General features: G+C 48.2%; 1 protein-coding gene across 4 annotated transcripts in view; it reads left to right on the top strand.

Moving 5' to 3' along the window:
* The window catches only part of LOC137631811 (uncharacterized), a 105620-nt gene that overhangs the window by 27487 nt on the left and 59403 nt on the right, over positions 1–18730 (top strand). For all 4 annotated transcript variants that reach the window (XM_068363801.1, XM_068363803.1, XM_068363800.1 and 1 more), the window contains one exon: positions 12040–12210. In XM_068363801.1, coding sequence (XP_068219902.1) covers positions 12042–12210 — 169 coding nt within the window. In that variant the 5' untranslated portion in view covers positions 12040–12041. The remainder of the gene's footprint in view (positions 1–12039; positions 12211–18730) is intronic.

Here is an 18730-nt window from a genome sequence, read left to right as displayed (position 1 = left end):
TTATACTCACTTTGTTTATTTCAGCGAGATGTCAAAGTTTTCCCTAGACCATAGTCATATACTGTACTAGATAAAACCAGGTTAATGTCCATGTTAGATCTAGGATTTCCACCCATCTAAAAACGGAAGGTTTTTAGTATGGGAAAAAATGACAAATTTGCAGATAATTTGCATTTTTCCCTAACTAATACAAACCTGGAGTTATATAAATTGGCCCGTCATCACCTATCTCCCAGAAATCCTGCCTGCAATCAGAAGTGATGTCTCACTGCTGTGAGAGTATAGAGGCTGCTGGGTACCACCCCAGCCACCCCCAGCCTAGCCGCTCAAGTGGTTAGACAGGGTTGCTACCTTCCAGCTCCGCTGAAAGGTAATCCACATAAATAAGTCCAGGTTCGTATTAGTTAGGAAAAAATACAGTGGTACCTCTACATACGAATTTAATCCGTTCCACAACCGACTTCGGATGTAGAAAATGTTCGGATGTAGAAACGAATTTTCCCATAAGAATACATTGAAAAAGGATTAATCCGTGGTTGAGCCCAAAATCCTATGATAACTCCGTAATAAATTACTACACATAATTACATATGACAATATGCACTCTAAATTAGATAATAGACATGTAAAAAAGAATAATTATCAAGAAATAATAAATAAGAAACGGGTTTTTAGCGTCACTTTACCTTAGAAAGTCCAGCGCAGGTGTCGGTCTTGCTACGCAGAGAGGAGACGGACGGGCGGCGAGGAGGTAGAGAGGGTGACTACGATAAACGTACACTACCGTAACTTATTCTAACTAACACTAAGTGAACTTTAACCTAACTTAGCTTATTTTTTTTTTTTTTTTATATTTTATATTTTTTTTACATTTCCTTTTTTTATTTTTGATGATTAATTTTAATCACTTTCACTCTCTACACTTAAAATTGATTGAATTTCATTCGCTTCACTCTTTGCCGTTTTCTTTGAACCACTTCCTTCCTCTTCATCATCAGTTTGCTTCGTAGTTTTTTAAAGAAGCTATCGATAGAAAGTTGCTTGGTACGGCTTTTCAGAATGTTTCGAAAATGAGTTAGGCAAATATCATCGAACTGCGCAACTACACGACAAACCTGCAATTTTTTTGGATGGTATTTGTTGATGAAGTCGACCTCGTATTGATATTTTCCTAACATCTCTTTTATTTGCGCTGAACCTAATACATGTTCTACCTCCTCGATCCCTTCCTCGTCATCACTCATGTGCTCAGACATAGCATGGAGTTCCTTGAGCTCCTCTGTAGTAAGTTCGTCGTGATGTTCGGCGATGAGTTCCGTGATGTCATCTGCGTCGACCTCCAGACCCATGGACTTGCCAGGGGAGACGATTTCCTCTACGTCTTCCGCTGCATCCATCACGGGATCAGGTTCGGGGTCAAAACCCTCAAAATCTCGGGGAGAAACTGCATCAGGCCACAGCTTCTTCCAGGCAGAATTGAGGGTCCGTTGAGTTAATCCCACCCAAGCCTGATCTATGATCTTCAAGCAGTGCACGATGTTGAAGTGGCTCCTCCAAAATTCACGCAAAGCTAAGTTGGTGCTTTGCGTGACATTAAAGCACTGCTTAAATAAGTGCTTGGAATATAGCTTCTTGAAGTTCGAGATGACTTGCTGGTCCATGGGTTGGAGGATAGAGGTGCTATTCGGTGGAAGATACAGCACCTTTATGAACTTGAATTCTTCGAAGATATCATCTTCAAGTCCGGGGGGGGGGGGGGGGGTGTGAGCGGGTGCATTGTCAAGGCATAGCAGGCACTTTAAAGGCAATTTCTGTTCATGAAGATACTTCTTCAGAGAAGGGCCGAAAACTTGGTTAACCCATTGCACAAAGAACTGCCTAGTGACCCAGGCCTTCGAGTTGGATCGCCAGAAAACATGAAGCTGGTCCTTATCCACATTCTGTGCCTTAAAGGCCCTAGGGTTCTCCGAATGGTAAACCAGTAAGGACTTGACTTTAAAGTCCCCGCTAGCGTTGGCACATAGGGCAAGAGTCAACCGATCCTTCATTGGCTTATGCCCAGGCAATTTCTTCTCTTCGGCGGTGATGTAGGTTCGACTTGGCATCATCTTCCAAAATAGCCCGGTTTCATCACAATTAAACACCTGCTGCTCTACGTAGCCTTCTTCCTGCAGGGTCCTTTCAAAGCTCTTCACAAAGTCGGCTGCAGCCTTTGTGTCCGCACTAGCAGCCTCTCCGTGGCGAACAACTGAATGAATCCCGGACCGTTTCTTAAATTTCTCAAACCAGCCACAAGATGCCTTGAAATCGTCTGAGGAAGGTTCGGTTGAACTCTCTCCAGCATCACCCCCAGAGCTCGCCTCCTTCAAGTCAGTGAAGATGGCACGCGCCTTCTCGCAGATGATAGTTTCGGTGATAGTGTCGCCAACAATCTCTCTGTCCTTTATCCAGATTAGCAGAAATCGTTCCATCTCTTCTATGACAGGGCTACGACTTTTTGAAATGATGGTGATCCCCTTAGAAGGTTTCACTGCTTTAATGGCTTCTTTCTGTTTCAAGATTGTCGAGATCGTCGACATATTTCGGCCATATTCTTTTGCAAGTTCACTCATGCTTTTCAATAATTTCTTGCTTTACTTCTAAAGGAAACATTTCCTTCTTCCTTTTCTCACCACTACCACTTACGAAACTAAGCCTTTTAGGACCCATGATTTACGTAAAAAACCGTAAAAGGATGTACGTAAAAAATCACGATTGAAATACAGTTAATAGCAGAACGCACAGCGCACAACCACACGAAGCCGACGAGAACAGAGGAATGACCCAAGCCACGCTAATTGAGGGTCCCTCCGAGGTCGAAGTGCTGCCTTCTATCGGTGGAAATAAAAAATACATCTGGCGCTATAAGTACCGTCTACGCGTACGGGTATTGTTTACTTCGGGTGTCGATAAAAAAATTTGGGTGTAGAGTAGGAACGTGTTCGAATTGTACTTCGCGTGTCGAAAAATTCTGATATAACCGGTACGACGAAAATTGCTTACTTCGTGTGTCGAAATAAAATTCGGGTGTAGAGTCGAAAAATTGCTCCCTCCAGACCGCGTGAGCTTGCATATGCTGCAACCGCGCACGACGCCCCGGTTACGCTTCCTGTTCCTGCCACACGCCTCGCTCCTGTCTTCAAGGCGCACAAGGTAACCCTCCAGCGCACACCTGAGCGCCCTCATCCAACCGCGCGCCCTGAGCGGCCGCCGCAGCAATGCACCCCCGTGTGACCACATCCTGATGCGCGCCATGCGCGCCCACAATCGCCGGAGCGGCCAGCTCGCCCATAGGCGAGCATGCTGGTCCTATCGACCCAGTGCTAACCTCTGCGCCAACGCGCCATCCTGGCCGCTCGCGACCCTGCTCCAGCGCTCACGCGCCCTCGCCCGGTTCTTCCGGATACGCGCTCAGGCGCCCCCGTTATCTCGCGTCCTCCGGGGCCGCATCAGGTCGCTGCGCGCCCGCGCGTTCGGCTGCCTCCCGTGCCGGCTCCTGCGCGCCACACGCCCTCGCCATTGCCTACGCGCTCTCGCGACCACGTGCCCGCACCAGCTGCTGCGCGCCCACGCGCCCACGCGCCCACTCTATCGCCAGCGCGCCAGCGCTCCCTCGCTCCTGTATCCTCGCCTGCGCGCCATCGCACCCTCGCGCCCGCCCCCGCCCACGCGGATGCGCGCGTGCGCCCGCGCGAGATTCCGGTATCGCGCGAGCCCTTCACGCGCGACCCTGACCAGGGCCCGGCACACGAGCCCCAGCGCGAGCGCCGTCAGGCGGACAGTTCTTCGTCTCGTTCCCCTCCTCGCAAGTGCAGAACAGCGCGCTCGCCGGAGGAGGGGCGCTTCCCAGACAGGTCTAGGGACTTCCCTTTCAGCCCCACAGGCGAACCCTCGTTTGTCGACTCCTCCTAGGGATCCTTCGATCCCCTTCCCTCCAGAGGGGGTGTCTGACAGCGTGACTGTCAGCCAGCAGCCCTGATTCGGCACCCTATTCAGAGCTCTTGTGCAGGCAATCAAGCCCGCCCTCTCTGACTCGGGTCACAAACCAGCGGCGGCTTCCTCCCCCCTGAAGAGGAAGAGAGGAGTCTCTCCCGTGGAAACTCCTCCGAGGCCTATACTGTCTCCTCGCAGATCCTTGCACAAGGCTCCTTCTCCCCCCAAGACCTTCTCTCCCTCCCCTGCGGATGAGGACTACCCTTCCTCAGGAGAGTCGGATGAGCCGACCATTCCCCCATCGCACCAATGGGGGAAGCTCCGCCTCTCCCTGAGAAGCGTCTCGTCCAGGGGTGGAGAAGAGCCTGCCCCCTTCGCTGCTCAAGTCCTGTATCCCGCCCAGAAGGGAGCCTAAAGACTTTAAGACAATTCCCAAATCGTCAGCGAGGATCAGGCAGGAACCATCTAGACCCGTCGAGGATGTCTACGTATCACCCCAGGAAGAGCCACTGGGGATGGGAGACTTCGCTGCCAGTCCTTCGGGAGGAGAGCACCAGGAGTCAGAACACACTTTCTGGCAAGTCCTGACCCTCATGAGGAACCTCAATGGGATCCCAGACCCTGAGATTCCCCCTCGCGAAGGTAAGGACACGGTCCTGGACCGCGTCTATGGCACCCAGAAACCCTCTAGGGCCAGTGCAGCTTTGCCCTGGTCTCAGGGGATGAAGAGTGCCAGGGACAAGGTCGAGGGCCAGCTCTCTGAGCTTGCCTCCTCCAGCAGATCGAGTGCCGGTATCAAGCTCCTCCCTCCTCCTCGAGTCCATCAGAGGAGGTACTTCGAGATCCTCAAGAGGAGTCTTGTCTGAGTCTTCAGTTACACCACTCACAGGGGGAGTCCTTCTTGAGAGACTCTCCAACCGGCACATGTCCTTCTCAGCCACTGAGATCCTAAGCCAGGAGAAGGTCACCAAGTGTGCCATGCAGGCAACTTCGTGGCTCGACATCTGGCTGGGGTCTCTGGGCATCCTGGTGCGATCCGAGGACCTCTTCAAAGAAAGCACCAGGAAAGCGCTGGAGACTTTCCTACTCTCGGGCACACGGACCATTGAGTTTCTGGCTCACCAAGTCTCGAGCTTGTGGGCCAATACGATCCTCAAGCGTCGGGACGCTGGGGCCGAGAGGTTCCATCAGAAGGTCCCCAGTGCAGAGGTTAGCAGGCTTAGACACTCTTCCGTCCTCGGTAAGAGCCTGTTTGAGCCTAAGGATGTAGAGCTCACTGCTGAGAGGTGGAGGAAATCCAACCAGGATTCCCTCATCCACAGGGCCCTGACATCGAGGCCCTACAAACCTCCAGCGGTTCAGTAGTCCCGTCCAGCTAAGGACACAAAGAAGACGACCACAGCGAAGTCCAAGGTGTCTAAGCCCTTTCCTGCCAAGAGCAGAAGGAGCAAGAAGTCCTCCAGGGGAGGCAAAAACCCTAGAGGTACCAGTCGAGGCTGGAAACGCTAGGGTTGGCAATCCCCCTACATGTCCACCAGTGGGGGGGATGCCTACAGAGTTGCGCGACAAGGTGGCAGCAACTCGGGGCGGATGCCTGGACGATCTCCGTGATCACTCTAGGTTATCGCGTCCCGTTCACAGCCTCTCTACCTCCCCTGACAGCGAATCCAGTGTCGTTGAGCTCTTTTGCCATGGGATCGGCAAAAGGGCAGGCCCTTCGGGCAGAAGTTCAGACCATGTTGGAGAAGGACGCGCTCCAGGAGGTTGTAGACGGGTCCCCAGGCTTCTACAGTCGACTCTTTCTTGTGAGAAAGGCGTCTGGAGGCTGGAGACCAGTCATCGACCTCTCAACCCTGAACGGGTTTGTCAAGCAGACTCCGTTCAGCATGGAGACGGCAGACACGGTCAAACTTGTGGTGAGACCACTAGACTTCATGTGTACACTGGACTTGAAGGACACGTACTTCCAGATCCCAATCCATCCGTCTAAAAGGAAGTATCTAAGATTCTGCCTAGACAACAAGATCTACCAGTTCAAGGTGCTGTGTTTCGGTCTCTCCACAGCCCCTCAGGTGTTCACCAGAGTATTCACCATCATCTCTTCGTGGGCCCACAGGATCGGCATCCGTCTTATTCGTTATCTGGACGACTGGCTGATCCTAGCGGACTCGGAGGCAACCCTTCTTCGCCACCGAGACAAACTCCTTGAAGTTTGCCAGGATCTAGGGATCGTGGTAAATCTCGAGAAGTCCTCCCTGCAGCCCTCTGAGAAACTGGTATATCTAGGCATGGTCATAGACACCAATCTCCACAAAGCCTTCCCATCAGACGAAAGGATAGCAAGGCTGAGGAAGGTCGCGAGACCTTTCCTCAATTGAGAAGAACTCCCAGCCCAATCGTGGCTTCATCTCCTCGGCCACCTCTCCTCCCTGACTCGTCTCGTTCCCAACAGTCGCCTCAGGATGAGATCCCTCTAGTGGCGACTCAAGTCCCGGTGGAGTCAAGGCCACAACTCCCCGGACACCTTGATCCCTATGGGACCTGCGGAACGGGCGGACCTCCGGTGGTGGGTGGCAGATGAGAATCTACGAAAGGGAGTGGATCTTCTCGTCCCTCCCCCAGATTTGATGCTGTTCTCGGACGCATCAAACAAAGGGTGGGGGGCCCACGTTCTGAGCCACAGGACCTCAGGCCTGTGGTCAGAATCAGAAAAGTACCTTCACATAAACCGGCTAGAAATGAAGGCCGTGCCCTAGAGCGCATGACGTCAGGGGCGTGGCTACGTCCCTGGCCTTGAAGAAGAACTTTTCAGTGACGCAGGTCCTTCAAGCTGGGGTGTGGAAGCATCAGACCACCTTCATGGCCCACTACCTGCAAGACGTGACACACAGGAGGCTCGATACGTTTTCTATCGGCCCTGTGGTGGCTGCACAACAGCTGGTTTAACCTCAGGCTCCTTATTGGACAAGTAGCAGAAGGTTGAGGGTATTGTTACCCGGTTTCAGCCTGCGTGAATGGAAAAGATCTGCCTGGCCCTTATTCTTTTCTTCATCCTCTCCTCCCTTGGAGAAAGCAGCATCCTGGGTTCCTTGCACAGCTGACCTCGAACCTCTGCAGGTAAGCCATACTCCCTTGTGTTCCTAGTATTAAGATGTAATACTGTCATGTCCCCATACCCTGACGAGGTGGTATTGGAAGAGTCTTAACCTAAATTTCCATCTGAAGAACTCCAGGTCAACTTCCTAGGACGAGTCACTTCTCACCTTTACACACAGCTTACGTAGGCCGCAGCAGTTTCACAGCTGTCAGCGAGGATCAGGGACCCCTTACCCCTTGAGTTCCTACACACTCAAGTTCGGGGTCCCTGGGCAAGCCAAAGCCAGTAAGGCAGGGTACTTACCACCCTTCCTAAGGGTTGAGTCACCCCATGTAGATAGCGTGGTTTGTATTTCAGTTACGGAACAAATGACAAATTCGTAGATAATTTGTATTTTTCCTAACTATACAAACCTTAGCTATTTACACATATGTGCCCACCAGCCCTGTCCCCCAAGATAAGTCCTACCTCTAAGTAAAGTGATGAGATCCCTCTAGTGGCGACTCAAGTCCCGGTGGAGTCAAGGCCACGACTCCCCGGACACCTTGATCCCTATGGGACCTGCGGAATGGGCGGACCTCCGGTGGTGGGTGGCAGACGAGAACCTGCGATAGGGAGTGGATCTTCTCGTCCCTCCCCCAGATTTGATGCTGTTCTCGGACGCATCAAACAAAGGGTGGGGGGCCCACGTTCTAAGCCACAGGACCTCAGGCCTGTGGTCAGAATCAGAAAAGTACCTTCACATAAACCGGCTAGAAATGAAGGCCGTGTTCCTGGCACTTCAGAAGTTCCACCAAGTCCTGGCGGGCCACTCTGTGGTGGTGATGAGCGACAACACCACGGTGGTGGCTTATATCAACAAGCAGGGAGGTACCTTTTCGGAACAGCTATCCCATCTTGCAGTAGAGATTCTGAGATGGTCCGAAGTCCACTCGATTTCACTAGCGGCTCGCTTCGTTCCGGGCAAAAGGAATGTGCTCGCCGATAGTCTGAGCAGGGCGACGCAAATAGTGAGTACCGAGTGGTCTTTGGATCCTCAGATAGCCAACAAAGTCCTGACTTTGTGGGGTTCCCCGATGGTGGATCTGTTCGCTACGGCGCTGAACACCAAGCTCCCGCTGTACTGCTCCCTAGTCCCGGACCCCAAGGCTCTTTGGCAGGATGCCTTCCAACAACGGTGGGACAACGTCGATGTGTACGCCTTTCCCCCGTTCTGTCTGATGAGGAGGGTACTCAACGAGACCAGAACATCGGTCAATCTCTCATTGACCCTGATAGCTCCGCTATGGCATCATGCAGAGTGGTTCCCGGACCTTCTGCAACTCCTCTCGGAGATTCCGAGGGAGCTCCCTCCACGTCACGAGCTACTCAAACAACCACACTCCAACATCTACCACAAAGCCGAGGCTTCGCTTCGACTTCACGCAAGGAGACTATCCAGCATCTCCTCACAGAGAGAGGATTTTCGCAACAAGTTGCGAACGTCTGGCCACCTGCGCAAGTCATCTGCAGGAGTCTACCAGGCAAAGTGGCGAATTTTCTGTGGTTGGTGTCGAGGAAGGGGTATCTCTCCCCTTGATGCCACTTTACCAGCAATAGCGGAGTTCCTCGTTTATCTGCGGGAGGAAATGCGCCTTTCAGTCTCGGCAGTGAAAGGCTATCGCTCAGCCTTAAGTCTTGCCTTCAGGCTTAAAGGAATGGAGATTTCTTCCTCGCTGGAACTTTCCCTTCTCATACGGAGTTATGAACTTCCCTGCCCTCAGTCAGAAGTGAGACCTCCTCCATGGAACGTGGTTCGAGCTCTCAGGTCTCTCAAGAGACCTCCCTACGAACCATTACGCCAGGCTTCTGATCGCCACCTTACCTGGAAGACGGTTTTCCTGCTAGCTTTGGCCTCGGCCAAGCGAGTCAGTGAGCTTCATGGTCTCTCGTACGACGTCGCCCATTGAAGGGGATGGGGGAAGGTAACGTTCAGCTTCGTCCCTGAGTTTGTTGCCAAGACTCAGAACCCGGGAGTGCCAGACCTAAGGTTCGACTCCTTCTGGGTTTCGAGTCTCCGTTCTGTAACAGATGACCCAGATCATCTCCTACTGTACCCAGTCAGGAGTCTGAGGTTGTATCTTAAAAGAACAGCTGCAGTTCGTCCCCTGGTGCGAGCGTTGTTGGTGAGCACCGGGGAGACGAAGAGGAGGGTCACCAGAAATACCATCTAGGCCTGGATTCGCAAGGTAATACATCTGGCCTTGAATCCTGACCCTCCTCCGTCACGTCGCCCTAGAGCGCATGATGTCAGGGGCATGGCTACGTCCCTGGCCTTGAAGAAGAACTTTTCAGTGACGCAGGTCCTTCAAGCTGGGGTGCGGAAGCGTCAGACCATCTTCATGGCCCACTACCTGCAAGACGTGACACACAGGAGGCTCGATACGTTTTCTATCGGCCCTGTGGTGGCTGCGCAACAGCTGGTTTAACCTCAGGCTCCTTATTGGACAAGTAGCAGAAGGTTGAGGGCATTGTTACCCGGTTTCAGCCTGCGTGAATGGAAAAGATCTGCCTGGCCCTTATTCTTACTTCATCCTCTCCTCCCTTGGAGAAAGCAGCATCCTGGGTTCCTTGCACAGCTGACCTCGAACCTCTGCAGGTAAGCCATACTCCCTTGTGTTCCTAGTATTAAGATGTAATACTGTCATGTCCCCATACCCTGACGAGGTGGTATTGGAAGAGTCTTAGCCTAAATTTCCATCTGAAGAACTCCAGGTCAACTTCCTAGGACGAGTCACTTCTCACCTTTATACACAGCTTACGTAGGCCGCAGCAGTTTCACAGCTGTCAGCGAGGATCAGGGACCCCTTACCCCTTGAGTTCCTACACACTCAGGTTCGGGGTCCCCGGGCAAGCCAAAGCCAGTAAGGCAGGGTACTTACCACCCTTCCTAAGGGTTAAGTCACCCCATGTAAATAGCGTGGTTTGTATTTCAGTTACGGAACAAATGACAAATTCGTAGATACAGTAATTTGTATTTTACCTAACTATACAAACCTTAGCTATTTACACATATGTGCCCACCAGCCCTGTCCCCCAAGATAAGTCCTACCTCTAAGTAAAGTGAAGCATTCACCGGTGTGACGGGGGGTGGGGGGGGGATAGCTAGCTACCCCTCCCTACCCCCTGCTAACTAGCGGCGGGGTAGTAAACCCTCGTTAAAACTTTTATGGCTCGTCATTCAGCTACGCCGAAGTAAATACCCCATGTAAATAGCTAAGGTTTGTATAGTTAGGAAAAATACAAATTATCTACGAATTTGTCATCTTAGCCAGTGTTCATCATTAGCTTTTATCAGCCATTACTAGTCCACTGCAGAACAAAGGCCTCAGACATGTCCTTCCACTCCCGTCTGCTTATGGTTTTTATGTACCAGTCCACGCCCGCAAACTTTCTTAGTTCATCATTCCATCATCTTCTCTTCCTTCCCCCTGCTTCTTTTACCATCTCTAGGGACCCATTCTGTTATTATTAACGTCCATCTATTGTATTTCATTCTCATTATATATCCTGCCCATGTCCACTTCTTTTTCTTACATGCTCTCAGAATATCCTCTACTTTAATTTGCTCTTGTATCTGTTTTGCTCTTTTTCTATTTCTTGGTGTTATTCCCATTGTTATTCTGTCCATAGCTCTTTGAGTTTTAACTAGCTTATGTTACAAGGCTTTACTAAAGCTCCAAATTTCTGATGCCCAAGGTAATACTGGTAGGACCATCTTATTAAATACATTTTGTTTTAGAGAAGTAGCATTTTACTTATCATTATCTCATTTTGTTTAACAAATGCTCTCCAACCCCTACTTATCTTTCTTTTAGTTTTTGTCTCGTGACCTGGGGAAACACTTACTGTCTATCCTAAGTACGTATATTCATTAAATATCTCTAGAGGCTTGTCCATAACTCTTATTTGTCGTTTCACTGCATTTTCATTGGACATTATCTTAGTTTTACTCATATTCATTTTCAGTCCTACATTTCTACTTTCTCCATTCAAAATTTTCTAACATCTTTTGTAATTCTTTCCATGATTTCACTAAACACAGCTATGTCATCTGCAAATCTTTAGCTAGTGTTAGGTATTTAAAGATTTTGGGCTGGGTAATGTTCCTGGACTGGGTTAGGTTAGGAAGTTTACATCCTACCGTACAGTACCCCAATGGGTAATGGTGGCCTCACTGGTGTTGAATGGTGTTTCAGAGAAATACTATGAAAATTAGGTCTGTGGGTGTAACATGTCCGGAAAGTACAATATGAAGTAAATGTTTTTCCCTTAAAGGGTCTACATGGTCGAACAGTTTGTCGAACACGGTTGTCGAACCTGCTTGTCAAACGGTTCGAAGAGGTGGAGGCAGTCACAAATGCATGAGGTTTGTGCACAATGAAGCCCCGCCCCCCAAAAGTGATGCGAGAAAAGACTTTCTTTGAACCGTTCAACCTTGTAAACCTGCCTTTAGATGGGTATCATTTAGGTACCCCTGTCCCCCTTCCAGAATACTGTAATAAGTTGATCCACAAATAAATCTCAATAAAGTTTGTCTGATTAAACTTGATGTCTTTCAAGTAGAATTACAGTATTTCAATGCTTACTGAGATTCACTGTATAGTGGTTTAGATAGTCTGGTCATTATCTATACTTCCTTGGGAAATACTATAACCCAGGACAACACTACATGGAGGCAATGGCTATGAATTTGACTAAAATGGAGTTTTAAGGGCATATCACTGAATCTTGAGAGGAAAACTGTTTGTTTAGAATAGGTGGTTGAATATCTGCCTGTGGAGAAGCAATAGCAAAAACTAGCATCAATGAGTATTGAAATAATGGTTTTTATTTTAATTCTGCTTTTCATAAAAATTATTTAGGAAAACTGAATATGCCTCGTTTATCTCATGCTCTTTGTGGAAAATAAGAAAAGTAAATTGTTTCAGAAATGAGCTGTGAAGATCTTTTTGATGCGGTGGAGAGACTTGAAAATCAAGCGTATGCTGCAGGTGAAAAGGAAGGCATTGCAGATGGACAGTTAAAGTCCTGGCAGACAGGATTTGAGTTTGGATGGAAACAAGCTTGTCATATACACCAGGAGCTTGGTAATATTGAAGGTATGGGTAGTTTGGAATATAATTATGTTATATAAGCCTGTAACTTCAGTATTTAAAGAAAAGACTGACTAAAAACTTTACAATATCTTGGTGTTCCATTAGGTTAAATATATCCATCAAGAGGAATATAAACTCACTTTCATTATCTGAATTCAGATTTTTTCCTACACTAAATACAATCTATTTCGCTCTTTATTTGGGAATATACTTTTGGCAAAGCTGGAAGACTAGCCATAAGACTTTTAGCGAGGTATAACTACCCCACAGCTACTTAGCCCGGGGGAGAGTGCTTAGGGGGCTAGTACCTGCTACCCTGCTCACATACACACACCCGTGTTGTCTCGTCACTTTTGCTTTTTGCTTGCATGAAAGTGATGTTTGTTTCTCTCCACCTCCCACACTGACTGCCATTACTGACTTATCTTTTTCGCTTTCTCTTTTCTCATTGTGAGTGTTCCTTCTTCAGGTTATCATGTGGACGTGCCCTGGACCTGAAGGGCGCAAATGCGGCATCTTCATGTCTACGGTTGAGACCGGCCCCCATTCGTTGTGTCTGGCCTGCCAAGGACGACCTTGTAATCAGTATGACACCTGTGATTAGTGTCGGGAGTGGTCATCCTCCCAGTGAGAGAGATTTGGACGACGGTGCAAGAAGAAGTTGAGAGGTATTCTTCTCCTTTGGGGTCATCCTCAATGTCAAAGAAACCTCGTACTTCTTCTTCAATACTTTGATCTCTTCCTGAAGCTCCTTGCTTGGTCTCCCCAGGGGGATTGATCGAGTAGGAGTGTTGACCATTTAACCCTAGGACAACCCATAGGTTTGAAGGACGTTGCTGCATCCCCTAGTGAAGCGACGCCGCCCTTCTCCGCAGGTGAGTCCTCTGTCAATGATTTGTTGCAGAATTGGCCTTCTCTTGGTATTGCTGGTCTTCCATTGAAGGAAGGTTTCTTCGAGTTGTTGCAGTTGGGAGCAGAGAGGAAACCCACACCAGCTCCTTCAGAGGTGGACCTGAATCTTCCTCTGAAGAGCTCCTAAGGTTTAGTGCCGGAAGAGTTCCCTGCTTTCATGTCTGGCCCAGTGTTTCCAGACCCGGGTTCTCCGTCATCGCCTTCTGCAGATCCACCCTCCTCCTGCGGAATGGGGCAAAGTCCGAGGTATGTTCCTGTTTCTAATAGGGGTTACCATTCCTGTTCGCTGCTTAGGTCTTCCCTGCACTGGTTTCCGCCATGTTGGTCTTTGAGATGACATCTGGCTTCGCCCCCTCCTTTTTTTAGCCCCTCGGAGTATAGTTCTCCTTCATATCTTGCTCGCCCCCTGTGTTTTCGATACCCTCCAGCCTCGCCTCGCCTTGTCCTGTTCCTGTTTTTGATTCCAGGAGTTCTCTCCGTTCCCCCAGGGAATCTAGACCATCGCGCCTTCTTCGTCAGAGCGCAGGCCTTGCCTCGCCACCCAGTGCTCTCCACCCTCGTCGCGTAGTGAAGACAGGAGGATCACCCAGAACAACAGCTGCAATCCTGGGAGATATCCTTCTTCTAGGTCCCGGAGTGATAAATGGATTTTGAAGCAAAGCGAAAAATCTACTTTTGGGTGAGATGGCCATGTCGTCCTGATGGAAGCTTCCTATTGGCAGCTTTCTAAGGGATATTTGGCTACAGTGATACTCCCAGAGAATTGACCATAGGTCTCCAGAATTCTAACTCCTGGCGCGAGTATCCTTAAAATTTTTCTTAAGGATATCGCATAGTATCAGGGGATGTATATCTTGATACGACATATGGCAAGCTTCACCCCGAATAGAGTTTTCGCTCCGAGGGGGAAGAGTGGCGAAATTGAAGGGGAGCCGTTATCAAGGTTACCCTTTTTCCCTTACTATTACAGGGCCCAAAATGGCCGCTCATTCCTTGCTTTGTAGCGCTTTACACACGGTGTACTCCCGCTTGCTCTAGTGTTCTAGATCGCTATTTCGAGGAATTTATCATGCATTCTCCAGCATCTTCTGCCTCTGGAAAGTTGAGTATTTAATCTTTCCTGTGTATAATTTTTAGCTCCCTTCTCACAGTTAAATTAGCATAATTTAGATGTGTTTATCGGTGCGTAGCCAGTAACCAGAGGCGCCATTTTGGATGCTGTCGTTCGCCAAGCATGCCTTATTTAGTCAGCAGAACAATGTTCCCGGTATTTAGCTTTAATGAATTTTAGCTATTTAGGCAAAATTATACTAGTGAAGATAAGATCATGCATGTATATTTCCTCTTCCTTAAGTGTAACGATCGTATACGTTAGAGTCTCGGTGATATAGTGTAGCCGAGATCTCGCCCCACGCTAGGCTAACCTAGCTTACGCGCTTTAGTATACTTTCGTACATTATCCCTGTTTACCCTCGTGTATCGTTTTACCAATTCAACAGGAGATAGTATATCTCCTAGAATTAATTATATAATTCGATACTCATCTCTTTCAGAGATTTAAGGGTAAACCCTTCCTTTCCTCTGAGTGTCGCCATTAGACGGCAACCCTATCTTGGTCTTGCCATAGAGTAGTATACTCCAGCTTGACGTACACAAACAAGGCGATACCTTTTCGCAGCACCTTTACCATCTAGCAGTGGAGAGGCTAAGATAGGCGGAAAACAACTCTTTGTCCCTATCAGCTCGCTTCATTCCAGGCAAAAGGAATGTGCTCGCAGGCATTCTGAGCAGAGCAACTCAGATAGTGAGCTCCAAGTGGTGGTCTTTGAATCATCTAGTAGCCAACAAAGTCTTGACTTTGTGGGGTTTCACGACAGCTGACCCATTTGCCATGTCTCTGAACAATAGACTCCCTCTCTACTGTTCACCAGGCCCTCAGGCAGGATGCATTCCAACAACAGTTGGACAACATCGACGTTTATGCCTTTTCCCCATTCTGCCTGATGAGAACGGGGCTCAGCAAAGCAAAATCATCTGCAAACCTAGCAGTGATCCTCATAGCTCTGCTATGGCATTGTGTGGAATGGTTCCCGGACCTTCTTAAGCTGCTAACAGAAGTCCCGAGAGAACTAACTCCACGACACGACATGCTCAGACAACCACACGTGAAAATCTAACACAAAGCCGTAGGATCCCTACATCTCATGCCTGGAGACTATCCAGCATCTCCTCATGCAGTAAGGCTTTTCACAACAAGTTGCTTAGAGGATGTCCGAATACCTCCGGAAATCTTAAGCTGCCATTTACCAGGCTAAGTGGACTGTCTTTTGTGGTTGGTGTCATGAAAGGGTTATCTCTCCCCTCGATGCCACTATTCCAGCAATAGCGGAGTTCCTTGTATACATTTGGGGGGAAAAACTCTTCTCGTTCTTGGCGGTGAAAAGCTGTCGCTCATCCTTTAGACTGAAAGGAGTCAACATTTCCTCCTTATTGGAGTTGCCTCTCCTCATACGGAGTTTTGAGCTTACCTGCCCTTAGTCGGAACTTAGACCACCTCCATGGAACATAGTTCGTGTACTTCGGTTGCTGAAGGGTGCCCCCTTCGAGCCATTATGCTAGGCATCGGATCTTAACCTGACCTTGAAGATGGTGTTCTTGCTCGCATTGGCCTTGGCCAAGAGATTCAGCAAACTCTATGTTACCTCTATAACCCAGCACTTTGCTCGCTTTAAACTAGGAAGAGGTGGTACAGATGCGGACGAGGAGCTATGCCGGTTATATGCCGGTTGAATTACAGTATATGTTTATACAGTCGTCTGTATATTTGCAGTATAGTATATACTGCAGATAGAAAACTATTGTATATACTACACTAGTAGTTATCTTCCAATATATCTTGGGTATCCTTGCCTAGGTGTTTGCTGAGACCAATCCTATATTGAAAGAATAGAATTTCTTCAATATTCTGATTAGAAATCAGTCTACGTTTTACCTTACAATATTAGATAAATTAAAGGGCCGGTGGTAGTACACTTTCTATCCTTAAAGGTTAGAACCCTTATCTTTGAGCTTCCCTGATCAGGAAATCTAGGATTTTAATATTGGAGGGTAAGGCCACAGCAAATGGGCTGGGTAGGATACACAAATATATTTCCTAGTCTAGTTGGCGTCATGGCAGCTGGACCGTGCCGCCAGATGCTAGCCATACTGGCAGCACACTGGTTGAACTACAATATATAATTATACAGTAGTCAGTATTTTGCAATATAGTATATACTGCAAACAGAAAACTATAGTATGATTATGCAGTAGTTATTTTCTAACATATCTTGTGTACCCTTGTGCGGGCTTCTGCTGAGACCGATCCTATATTGAAAGAATAGAATTCCTTCAATACTCTGATTAGAAATCAGTTATCTTTACCCCACAGTGTTAAATATTAAAAGAGGTAGTGGCAATGTACACTTTTCTACCCCTAGGGATTATAACCCTTTTGTTCAAGTTGCCTTGATAAAGGAAACTCTTTATAGTTAGTACTGAGGGGAGGTAACAGCAATTGCTTGCAAGGGATACACAGGTATGTGTCTCCCACTATCCCTTTCTAGTTTACTATCCTAAGCTATAATAATTAAAAGATGACTTTTACATATTGCTTATCAGTGACGTAATCAATTGTATACTCATTCGGCTTTCCTTTCTTTACAGCAAGAACCCCAGATGACATGTGTTGCAGCCTTCTGCAATATTAGGAGTAAGTACTTTTATGGTCATAATACATGCAGGTTTCATGCCCATTGCAATATTATTTCCGAATCCCTGCAATATTGGGACCCGCAAGTTTGCAATATCTGTCGTACCTTAGTGTCCGAGGGTTTTGATAATCCCAAGTCAATGGAGTCTAGGGATGCAGCTCGTAAGAAACTATGCAATTGGGTGAGAGGATTCCAGAAGATCTCTCCGGGACCATACCTACCTAATGATGGGATGCGTAGCTTACTATTTCCGAAAGCAAGTAGAGAAATATTGGTGCCCCAGGCACAATATGCATTTCCCTGCGTCCAGGAAGCCTTTGGGATGGAGGGCAGGACCCTCCCCCCCCCTTGGAAAGAAGTGGACAATGTCATGTCGGAATTGCCTCCTTCTGTGCTGGTTCTGGAGCTGTTAACCTCGACATCTTCACCTTCTACCTCTCTATTAGACAACAAAATGGACCAATTACTAGCCCATTTTAAGGGTCTAATGGAAAACCTTTGCAAACAAGGCGAATCAGACAAAGTGAAACGCAAGTTAGAGCTCTGTGAAGCTTCACTTGTCGCTCCCCAAGGGTCATACAAGCGACCCAGAGACCAAGACCTTCCGACATGCTCCAAAACCAATCCCTGGAGGTTTGCGGAGCTTATGCCGATTTTAGACGGCAAACTCTACATCGTGGAGAAGATGGGTGCTGTTCCTTTAGACGAAATCCAGTTTTGACCAAGCTTTGAAGCTTTCCCTAATTGTTTCATTCGACTGAGACATGAACCAACATCAAGAAAAGAAATGGAACTGAAGGAGGTCATGATTCTTGACCATGATAAGGCACAGGGTATCTTGTCAAGTAGCCTGAGAAAGGTTGGTTACTCGGTGTCGAAAGTGTTCGCACTAAATGATAGACACCCTACCTTTCTTGCTCCTGCTTCAATAAAGGTACTTGTCGGACTAAACACAGTCCTAAGTATCTTCACGGAATTGACGGACACAGTCACGCAATAACCAAGCCGAGAAATGGTTCAGGTAACAAACTACCTGGACGAAAGGCTGGTGCGGGCAGCAACCGAAGTGGTTGGTCTCCGAGCATCCAAGGAAGTGTTCCGGTTCCTGGAACATCGGGGATGCAAAATCAGCTTCTAGAAGTCTCGATTCTCTCCCGCTCATGGGTTTCAATGGTTAAAAAACCATTGAAACCTGAGGTCACATCAGCTCTCCTTTCCCTTAGGGATGTAGAAGAAGATTGCAGGGTCGGTCAAGAAACTATGGTAATCAGTCAGGATTCCAAGATGCCAACAGGAAAGAATTCTGAACTCTCTCCAGTTCGCAATAGTGACAGACCCAGTGCTAAGAGCACAGCTGAAAGGTGCGTTAAGAGTCTTGAGAAGATAGGCATCAAACGCTCGAAGAGATCTAAAATGACCGATATCGGTCTTTCCTTGATCGCATCCCAAACAATGGTCAAAGACCAAAAGCCTACTGAAGACCGTGCCCTTGCAACTACCTCGACTATTGAAGATCATCCGCATGGATGCCTAGCCGGAAGAATGCGGTGTTCACTCCCATCAGAGGAAAATCCAAGGGACTTGGTCATTTCTATCCAAGGCCATGGTAGTCCTGTCATAGTTGGGGAAATTCTCTTCACGCAGAGTTGACCTCCTCAGGCTGATATGGGACATCGAAGCGATAATGAGACGTCGGAACCGACAAGGCTTGAGAGCGTCTTTTATGGTTTAGGTGATATTAACCATCCCTTGCCTGAAAGGATGACACCTATCAGCAGTTCATGTAAAATCAATCCGCAATGTGACAGCGGATGCTCTACTCAGGCTCAAGCTGATAAAGTTAGAATGGCCCACAGACA

Source organism: Palaemon carinicauda, chromosome 40 (assembly GCF_036898095.1).
Source record: "Palaemon carinicauda isolate YSFRI2023 chromosome 40, ASM3689809v2, whole genome shotgun sequence".
Classification (NCBI taxonomy): Eukaryota; Metazoa; Arthropoda; class Malacostraca; order Decapoda; family Palaemonidae; genus Palaemon; species Palaemon carinicauda.
The sequence above is the reverse complement of the archived record's forward strand: the minus strand, read 5'-3'. Positions and strand labels throughout refer to the sequence as shown.